The sequence below is a fragment of the Phalaenopsis equestris genome, unplaced genomic scaffold, assembly GCF_001263595.1.
Source record: "Phalaenopsis equestris unplaced genomic scaffold, ASM126359v1 Scaffold000237, whole genome shotgun sequence".
Lineage (NCBI taxonomy): Eukaryota > Viridiplantae > Streptophyta > Magnoliopsida > Asparagales > Orchidaceae > Phalaenopsis > Phalaenopsis equestris.
The window spans coordinates 115829-126741 of NW_018164679.1; the positions used below are offsets into that span (position 1 = coordinate 115829).

The 10913-nt window shown below is 34.4% G+C and overlaps 1 protein-coding gene across 1 annotated transcript; it reads right to left on the reverse strand.

Annotated features, from left to right (window-relative positions):
* Nucleotides 1-9740: 9740 nt before the first annotated feature.
* On the reverse strand, nt 9741-10597 carry LOC110023931 (WAT1-related protein At4g16620-like). The gene is made up of 3 exons (XM_020723588.1): nt 10436-10597; nt 10174-10325; nt 9741-9954 (listed from the first exon to the last, which is right to left on the reverse strand). The coding sequence occupies exons 1-3, from the start codon at nt 10586-10588 to the stop codon at nt 9834-9836; spliced, it is 426 nt and encodes a 141-aa protein (XP_020579247.1). The 5' UTR covers nt 10589-10597; the 3' UTR covers nt 9741-9833.
* Between the last annotated feature and the right edge of the window lie 316 nt (nt 10598-10913).

Consider the following 10913-nt stretch of genomic DNA (forward strand, 5'->3'; position numbering starts at 1 on the left):
GGTAGTTGCAGCTTATTGAATAATCTGTTGATAAGTTGATTAAAAATAATCTGTTGATAAACTAGGTGCGGTGGCTCTTACAAATTTTTATTTTTTTGGTAAAGTCAGACCGCTGTCAGAAAGCTGTCACCGCACCTAGATAGACTTGGTGTGAAAATGTTGTTTTCTGCATTTTCAAAACGCAGAAGCTGCTAAAACACAGTTTACCCAAACAGACTAAGTGTGTTTTCAAAACGCCACCGCATCAAATAAACTACCCCAAACGGACCCTTAATATTCTGTGTGAATACTCTATTAGTCCCGCAATACCCTCATAATAACCTATAAATAACATTAAAATTAAATGTTATTGGAAGGTTATTAGGGTTTTAGGTTATTGGAATTAATACCTCAATAACCCACTAATAATCGCGATGCGGAGGTTATTGCAAGGTTATTATGCACGCAGCTCTGCGTGCGTATTACATACGCAAATATTTCCCACATATAGGAGTTTTCAAATCTTGTCATTTATAAGTAAAAGCTCTCAATAATTTATGTTTTGTTTGAGGCTGCCTTTTTTCGTGCGACACGACTCTAAACAGTGATTTTTTTGTTCATTTAAAAAATGTGGCGTTGTGGCTTTCTTAAAAACTTCGGACAAAACGCGGACCGCAGGTTCGCATTTCGTAATAACCACTCGCCCACTTTTTAGTACCCTACCCCCTTGCTCGCCCCTCTCTTGTGACTAAGTTTCTCTCTCTCGTCACCCTATAGGTAAGTTCCTCGCTCGCCTCCTCCTGTGCAATTTGTGGGTTGTGCTTCATCTCAGCTTAGATCTTTTTGCTTTCCTTCAACCTCGGTATTTTCTTCCAAATTTTCTCTGGCATTATGATTTTGTGATAGTTTTCTAAGCTTTATTCATTCGTTGATTTTCGATTGGTTGTTCATTGTTGGTGGACTTTGCAATTTATGCAATTTTGATTTTTGCAATTCATGTGATTTTGCATTGGTGTTAGATTTTCTTCATTGGTGATGGGGTTATGGCCTTTACTATGGATCTTGTGGTGGTGGATTGTTATGATGTTGGGGTGCTGGGGTGGTAGATTGTTGTCGCTTTTGATGGTGGATTGTTGTGGGTTGTGGTGGTTGTGCTGAGGGCTGGGTGGTTGTGGTGTTGTGTCTTGTGGTGTGGTGGTTATGATATGTGTGTGGGGGTGTGGTTGGGTGGTTGTGGTGTGTGCGGGTTGTGATGGCTAGGTTGTGGGCTGTGGTGGTTATGCTATGTATGGTGGTAGAATTATTTTGTGCATTGATAGCCCCTTAGATTTGCTTTGAGAATTTTTTTAAGGAAAGATTCAAAAAGAGTATTTTTCAGTGATCATCATCAATAACATGTAGACATCATCTTCATTCTCTCTAAGAGAAGGCTGCAAATAAATTCCTATACATCCCCACAATAATAAGATGCAATAGGAAAATAAAATCATTTTGTTAGTGTAAACTCAAAGCATTTTTTGCTAACTTAAACCAGTTAAATGAGCCAATAAAGAATTCTCTTAAGGTGTTGTGTTGGTTGTGATATGTGTGGTTTTGGTGGTTGTATTGAGGGTTGGGTGGTTGTGGTGTTGTGTCTTGTGTTGTGGTGGCTATGTTATGTGTGTGGGGGTGTGATTGGATGGTTGTGGCGGCTGTGTTGTGGGTTCTCATACTGAGTTGCGAGCTGTGGTGGTTGTGTTGTGTATGGTGGTGGAAATTATTTTGTGTGTTGATAGCCTTTTGATTTGTTTTGAGAAATTCTTTAAGGATCAATGAGTTGTTCTTGGTGGATGGCGTGTCAATTTGCAAATTTGTTAACTTCACTCCGACTAAAGACGGTTTGATTGAGATCTTCAGATTCCTAGTGGATAGTGATGAACGTTGGAAATTTAGAAGTGATTCCAAAGTTAGTTTCCCTGCTGATCTAAGCCTTGACACTTTTTCAGTTTTGCCAAATTGCTTCCTATCATGAATATCAAGGAAGTAACGAAGAAAAGTGTAATCCTCAGTTATTATATTCAGTCGTGAAGACCTATTGATATGGGGGCACTTATTTATAGACCCATCATTGAAGTTGCACTAAATGGATCTCTAACTGGGCTTGAACACCCTGTTGTTATTTTCTCACTTTGTAGTCAAGCCCAGGTCCCTTATGAAAATTAGGAAAAGATACTTCTCCCATGAAAGCCCATGGACTAGTCTATTTTGATGTGTGACAACATCGATCTTTATGCGGCGCATGGAGGAAGTTCTTATATGGATCAATCTACATGGCCTTCCACATCATTAGTTCCTCAACGTGCAGATTGTTTGGCTGGTATCTTAGAAGAAATCAAGAATATAAAGAGGGAGATGTTAGTGATTTATAACAGGATTAATAACATTACTGATCAGTTCGATCATTTGAATTGACAGATGAAACAACAGTCAAATCATGCTACTGTAATCCATGATGCACAGGTCCTGATGTATAAGAAGAATTGTTGGATAAAGGAAGATTCAGAGAACTTCTTGAACTATCCCTTCTACAACTTGTATGTGCATCAGTCGCTTAGAGATATTAGAGAAGTGGATAGTGAGGTTGATGACAATATGTACTGGACTTTTCATAGTAGCTTTTATATGTGCTTATTGCTTTGAAATGTGTTTGAAAGTTGTTGACACTGTTGTGTGCTTGTAAGCTTTCTAGTATTTAGAATGTTTGTGTGCTAAGTAGTTTGTGAGTGAATTTAGAAATTATGTTTTAAAGGTTGTGAGTAACGTATACTTGTGTTTGTATAGGGATTGGATTAATATTTAAATATAAGTGAATGTTGGTGTTTGTGAAAATTAGATGTTGGAAGATGTTAAACATGTTGAATTTGCCTTATTAGGGCTCGTAGTGCCTTGGTGTGCAGTGCTCGTTGTTAAAATTTGATGAAAAAAATAAAAAAAACTGAATTTTGGGTACTGGCCCCTAGGCGCCGAAATCTGGCGCCCGAGAACCTGGTGCTTAGGCGCCAGAATTTGGTGCCTAAGCACTGGTTCAACTGGCCTATGCACCAGTTCAACTGAACCATAAATTTGGGTTAAAAACTCGATTGTTGCCCAAACCGTCAACTTCTACATCCTAGTTTTTGCGAAAAAACTGTGTGGGGGCTTCCTAGGGCTGCTCAAATCTTTGTTTTTGGGGCGATTTCTTAGCATGAAAACTTCGAATTTGATCTCCTCAAGGTAAGAGCTTCACTTTAATGCAAAATTTTTTTATTTTCACCATGAATTCTTCTCACATTGCTCATGTGCTGAAATTTTGGATTTTTTTGAAGAAATGAGTGATGAATCCATGGTAGAAAGTATCTTACCTTAGAAAAATGTTGTTGGGAGTTTAAGAATATTGTTTGGAATTTATGTGAAATTTTTGGAATCTTTTATAGATTATGGCTCCTAAAACTAAGAGAGGAAAAGGAAACTGGAGTTTGATTCTGAGAAGTTCGCCAATATTAAGGCTTAGTACAGATTCAGTAGTCATCTTGCTTATAGAAAGTTGATTCGGGAGAGGGCTTTCTTCAATCTCAGGGGAGTGGTTGAAAGCTTAATTATAACCTGACAGCGGGAAAGTTTCTGTTACTTCACTACGGTAGCAGTAATTTATATTGTTTGAGAATTTTATGCTAATTTCCCGAAAGACTCTGATGATCAAGTTTATGTTCAAGGTAGAATAGTGGAAGTTACTCTTGAGCGCATCATTGCTCTGTACCAGTTGTCTAATGTTCTGAATTGTGATTATTCTTCATTTGAGCCTACTGAATCGCACTTGGACAAGGTGATTGCATTTCTGACTAACGGAAGAGGAGTTTGAAAAATTGAAAACAATCATAAAGTAAACTTCTCCGCCTTAATGTTAAATGCACCTTCCAAGACATGTCACTATTTTATTTCTGCACGACTTCTTCCTTCAAATCATCTTAGTTAGGTGACTAAGGAGGGATCATCCTTGAACTTATGCACTCAACAGATGAAACATATAAATATTGGATCTATAATTTATCAGAATATTTTTTCTAGAGGTGGAACTACTAAGGGATTATGTTTCTCTGCCTTGATTTTTACTTTATGTAATCAATCAGGAGTAGAATATGAGCGTTGATGAGAACAAATACAATCTCTTAAACCAATTAGCAGAACCAATGTTCAAGTATATGAATTGCATGCTGGAATGAGATCTAGGGGAGGAAGTTTAGATATTCCTTCTACCTCTACCTCCAGACCAACTACTGCTCAATCCAAAGCCACTCTAGAAGATCTTCACAGTGATTATCAGGCTTTGACACATGACATAACATACCTTCAAGGCAAAGTGATTGATATTGATTATAAGGTTGATCATGCCCAGGGATACTTGAAACTCAAACATGATCATGATACGAGTTTCAATACATCTCTGGTGAGTTTTTTGCAAGGAGATCATAATGTTCAGTTTCCACTAAGTCTTCCATTTCCAGGCTATCACCCAGAGAACTATATGGAAGAGGATGAGGAAGCTGATGAGGAGATAGAAGGAGATGATGATGAGGATTAGTATCTTTGTGTTATTTATTATATGTTTTGTTTCTTTTGTTGTGATAGATGTTCTGAACTATTTAGTGTAGAAATTATCGTTGTAAACTTGTTGCAATTTGGATTTATTACTGTTTGTTGCTTATGCTTCTTATTATTTGTGTTACTGCACTACTAGTTGTTTTACTCTACTATTATTGTTATGTTTAGAAAACTCTCGTACTTAGCAATTTCTTTTTGATATATACATTTTAATTAAGCTCTTCTAAAACTTACACACTTTCATGTTAAACCCTTTTTACAAAAATCATTTTTAAAATTTTATTTCTACTTTTATATTTTTAGTTATAAATGTTTTAACCTATTAAGAAAAATTTAAGTTTGGGGGAGGGAGAAAAAATTTTGAAAAATATAATTTTATTTCTCCTTAAAAAATTATATTCAAAGAAAATATCTTTTTAAAACTAATATGAGGTATGTGGTGTTGTTTTTAGAGAACTGTATTTTTTTATTCAATAGATGTTGTGGTAAACTTAAGTAAATTTTTGGTGATAAAGGTTAGTTCTAAGAATTAAGATATTAAGTAAAAGAGAACAGGGATATGATTTTACTATTTAAAGTAAAAAAGAAATTGTATTTTTGAAATGCAGAGGATCTTAGATCTCTATTTTAAAGAATTGAGACTATAAAAAATCCTTTTTGAAAACTGATACAAATTATCGAAGTAAGGAAATGTGATGAGTTTTTAACTTTAAGAGGGGGATAACGAAGTTCAAAATCATTAAAGGCCGATCCAAATATAGTAATCTCACTAAGAAAAAGAAAAGAAATGATTGAAAATGATCCTGAAAGTAAATAGAAAAAAAAACAAAAAAAAAGGAAAAGAGAAAGAAAAAAAATAAAATGTGGAAGTGAGGAGAAGCTTGAGGGAATGCCAAATTAAAAATTGAATTCACATGAATCATTTTAAAGAAAGAGACTTTATTACAATTCTGAGCTTTTATTTTCTTACAATATTAGTTTACATTTACCAGTAAAGTTCTCTCAAATTATATATGTTATTTTTCTGAGGCTCCTATGTTTTTCAAACTAAAATTAATTTTTGAAATGAATAGAAAAATTAGAATTCCTGGACTTGATTACAAAATATTTTTATGCCTTATTTCTAGCTTGAATTACTAAGATTTTTCTAAAGTCATGACTACCACATTTATAGAACAAAACTATAGAGATTTTTAATAAAACCCATTACCACATATGAAAATATTTTATTTTTCAGAAGAAATAAGTTACTTGAGGGCTAACAATTAAGTTTGGGTGATTTTGCATGCCTAAAATATTTTACTATTATTTGCACATTTAATACTTATTTTTAATGATATTGCACTTTAATGAAATGTATTTTTTTGATGTTTTTTATTTTAGGTGCACTAAATGGAGCAAATTGGAGTCAAATGAAGCAAAAAGGCAAATGTTGATCTTGTGCACAGGTGCCAGAATCTGGCGCCTTGGAGCCAAAAGCAGTTATCTAGAAAATCCATTGAATTTCGATGAATTTTGAAGAGGTGCTTGGAGAAACTCTTGGGGATTTTGAGAGCTCTATTTAAAGAGACTTCTGGAGATTCAAAAGAGAGAATTTTGAAGGAGGAAAATAGAGTCTTTTATAGAGAAGTGGATTCTTCATAGAGAGGAGAAATCTCGGAGGCTTGCTTGGACTTGGAAGAGAAGAGGAGAAGTGAGAGATATCTTCTTCACCAATTTTAAGTAAGTTTGGAGTAGAATTGTAAGGAGAGTAAGTGATTCAAATGAACTAAAATGATTGCTTGGGAAGGAGTTCAATGATAAGTTATGTACTTTGTTTATTTTTATTTAGTCTTATATTGTAAACTTTTATTTATATATAAATCCATGTGTTGTTGTTTCTTCCCCATGAGATATGAGTAGTTTCCTTTGTCTTTCTCCTTACAATGAGGAATGATTATGTGTATGAATGTAGTTTAGTAGAAGTTCTTTTAAAATTCCATAAATTGTGGTGATTCTAACTCTACGCTTAATTTACTTATCGATATGACCAATTGATTTGTTAAAGTCCGTTGTAAAATATAGCGACCAGAAATGGGCTATGTTCCAACAGAATAATAATCACATTTAGCCTCATGGATGAGAATTTAGTCACGAGTTTAAGTGCAAATAAATAGAGAAATAAGTTTTGATGGACATAGAATTAGAGATTTTAGGGCGACATACTACAATTCCCAATTTAGTCCAGATGTGGAAACTAAAGCGAGATGTTAATCCTCAGGTGAGGGGAAGTGAGAACTCTAGAGTAAGAGTTAGTATCTTCCCAGTTTAACCACAAATTTAGGGACCAAACTAGATTAACCAATATTCTTTATGCACTCGAGAGAAAGTAAAGAATAGAATTGCTCATATTTGGCACAATACATTAATTATATTTAAAATTATTTTCCAACACTAATTATAAACTCATTGCAAAGGGGAATGATATTTTATACAAATTTGAACTCTTCATACATTGTTAGTTTAGAGTAGTGGTAACTTTACATTTTAAAATCTTTTTAGATTGTCATGCATTTGCATTTTGCATTTGCTTAGCATACTTAGCATTCCTTTTAATTCTATAGGATTAGATATTACACAAAAACTTGCACTCATTTCCTATATAAGGCTGCGTTTGGCGCAACGGCAAGGATGCGGTGCGGTGTCGCGCCGCTGAAATTTACGGTTTGGGGAGGCGGTGCCTTTGCAACGGGTCGTGATTTGTTCCGAAAGTGGAACACCAACATCAACCTGCGGCTCGGCTTCCTCATTCGGCTTTTTACCCCATTACCCTACCCGAAAATATTCGTCAGGGAAAGGCGACGGGCGAGCAGGTGACAAGTGGAGCAGGCCGGTGGGGCAGAGAGAGAAAACTCGATGGAGTAGATGTTTGACATCGAACGGACCCCGGAACATTATGCGTTCATGGTTGATTTTTTGGGTCGTGCGGGGAGATTGAGGTCGGTCATGGAGCTTGTTGAAAGCATGTCATTCGAAGCAAATGCTGCCATTTGGGGGGGGGCTCTGCTGGGGGATTCCAGGGTTCATAATAATGTTGAAATAGGCATGAAAGTAGCTAAGATGCTGCTCATTCTAGAGCAAGAGATGTCCGGAACACATGTGATCCTCGCCAATATTTATGCTTCAGCTGGAATGTGGAATGTTGTCGGCATGAGAAAATTGATGAGGGAAACCATGGTGAAAAAGAAACCTGGGGTGAGTTGGATTGAACTGAAAGACAAAGTTCACATCTTTTTTGTTGGAGTCTAGAAGATAGCAGCATTGGTTTGATGTTAATTTTCATGGAATTTTTTTTATGAAATTTTTTTTCAAGATTTATAGTTAATTATTGGAATTTCCTTCTTAGATCTCTACAGACACTTTTGTTAAATATTTTGAAGACTTTTAACATTTACAGATTTGTATTTAGTTACACATCCTTTTAACTCTTAGTAGTTTTGGTTTGGTTTTAGCTGGATCTTGTCCAAAGCTAGCGTTATATTTTTAAACTTCAAAATAAATTTATCATTATTTTGAATTTCTGCTTTAGAATAATTAAATAAATGAGTGTCATAGTTCTGTTACAAATAAATTTACTGAACAAGGGCAGAACGATCAATTTTCCAGAAACAGTTGATCCACAACAATTTTCACACAGCTGCAACAAACAGGTTGTCAGCTTCCCAGTAACAACATCCTGGGGTAGAGCAGCTGCAGCTACATTATTTTGAATTTCTGCTTTAGAATTATTAAATACATGGGTGTCACAGTTCTGTTACAAAAAAAAATTATTGAATAAGGGCAGAACGATCAATTTTCCAGAAACAACTGCTCCACTACAATTTTCACACAGCTGCAACAAACATGTTGTCAGCTTCCCATTAACAACTTCCTGGGACAGCGCAGCTGCAACTGAATAGCTGAGAAGCTACAGCTGCGCCAAACAGAGCTTAAATTTACTACAATTAAAAGAAAATTTTATTAAAGTCAATTTTATAAGAGTTTTGTCTGTCTCCGTGGGATGATACTGAGGTTTTTAAAGAAAATCCTATATTACTTGAAACGATACGTATATTTGCGTAGTACCCCTAGTGTGTAAACCATTTTTACCATCTTTATATATACTATTTAATTTTGCACACTAGCCACTGAATATACATTTGGACATATTTATGAACTTAAAAAATTACGTAATTGCGTGTCGAGTCAATTAGTACACGTACAAAATTAAAATTAAACATTCTTAAAGCACAATTTAAACAAAATTAGGAATATCAAAATTGATCATATTATATGATTAGGCTCGAATTGTATGATCAACCACAAACAAAATACTAATAATTATTAAAAAAAAAAAAGAAGAAGAAGAAGAAATGAACTGTTATATGGGAAGTATTTAGAAGTGGCATTGATTTTTTTCTTAATAAATAAAAAAACTTAGAGTAACTTGGCAAATTACCAAAAAAACAAAAATACAAGAGAAATCTCAAAGTAAATTAAATAGATAAATAAATAAGAAGTGAGTGTGTGTGTACATACATACATACATACATACATATATATATATAAACATACATACATATATAACAATGTCTTCTATCACTCACATATACACTTCTGATAACTTTTGTGGTTCCAACAGCCCTAAAAATAAATAAATACTGTCGCTTTTAAATCTATTAATTGCAATTCAAGTAGTCATTTATGATTGGCTAATCATTAATTGAAAGGTACAAATAATACTTCCAAATTGCCTCTAATAAATTAGGTAATTTGGGGGTGTTCACTTTCCTTAGGGTAATACAATAGATATAAACATTTGATCAAGTCAAAAAGCGTTCTTGCCTTCATTTGCAAGCCAACATGACAGTAGACTCAAGACAATCAAACTATTTTAAAATTCATAAGTTTAGGTGACTAGCTCTCAACTAGCCAAGCTCTATCATGAACTTATCCTCCTTAGCTTGTTTTATATGTTGCTTGAGTTAACTTACAAAAAAAAATACCACCATAATTAACATTTTAAAAATGAAATACACACTCACACATAAATATATACTCTCATACATAATCAAACAATCATATTGCACTCATCTCAAAGCAAGCACAAAGATTTAAGAACCCACTTTCATCATACTTTTATTAATATATACTTAATGTCATCTATTCAATTCATTTCATTCTTTACATGGCTAGCAACAGGCCTTCATAAGAACCCACTAAAAAAGAAGAGCTCTCTCTTCATCTGGGATCAATCTACTCTCTTCTTTATCAGCTTCCTTAATCTTTGCCCACAAGACAACATACAAGCCAACAAACATGAGCCCCATACCTATCAAGCTGCAATATTAATAAAATCAAATAAAATAAATTTTAATATTTTAGGATTTTATTTTCACTAACAATTCATAAATTCAAGCAATTAATTTAATATATAAATACCCCTTAATTCCTATGTATTTACATATGTAACAGCTTACTAATGCATGCAAGTGTGTATTACATTGATGCATAGGAATTGTGTGGCATGTATGTGTAAATGCCCCAATAAATAAATACCTTCCAAGGCTGATAAACTGCTTTAATATCAGTGCTGAAAGAATGGCTGCACAGAATGATTGTGTAGGTTGGAAGACTGAAACAAAAACCGGTCCTTTCTTATGAACAGACATTGTTACTACTAATGAGCTTATGGATGTCACTGATCCTCCCTGCAACATAATATTTTATAAATTATTGTTTAAAATATAGCTTTATAAAATTTATATTTTGAAACAAAAGGGAATGAAATGTTTAAGGAAATGGTTAGTATATATAATACCGCTAACACAGCAGTGATAAGGACATTGAGGCTGAGGCTGGCGACTCCGCTGGTTATATTTCCTTGCAAGATATACTGAAATATTAAGGAAAAGAAAGAGCCTAATATGGCAGCTATAACGGTCATGGAAATCGGAGCTGGAAATTCCTCCATTGTTGTAGCCTGCAAGTTCAAGTAATAGTACTGAAATATATATTTTGAGTTGGACGAACATATTTTAATATGGAATATATAGCTTGTGTTCTTTGCATGCATGCATGCATGAAAATCTAGCTTATTCATGTATATATATATAAAGTAAATTGATAGGCCCAAATATCAATTTCTCATGCGTTTTTTGACCCCATGATGAGAGCCCGCGTCATGTGTCTAAAATTTCAGAGCCCCCACGCCACGGTGGGATTGAACTCTTAACCTAAGGAGAATTACAGTGACCTCGCTACCAATAGGCCAAGATTTGCGGCGCATACATATAAGT

Excerpts from the sequence above, each read along its gene's own strand:
- LOC110023931 (XM_020723588.1), bottom strand. The coding sequence starts at position 10,588 with ATGGAGGAATTTCCAGCTCCGATTTCCATGACCGTTATAGCTGCCATA. Across the intron at positions 10,326-10,435 it reads TTATCACTGCTGTGTTAGCG|GGAGGATCAGTGACATCCAT; the intron begins GTATTATATATA and ends ATTATGTTGCAG. Across the intron at positions 9,955-10,173 it reads CAGTTTATCAGCCTTGGAAG|CTTGATAGGTATGGGGCTCA; the intron begins GTATTTATTTAT and ends TTAATATTGCAG.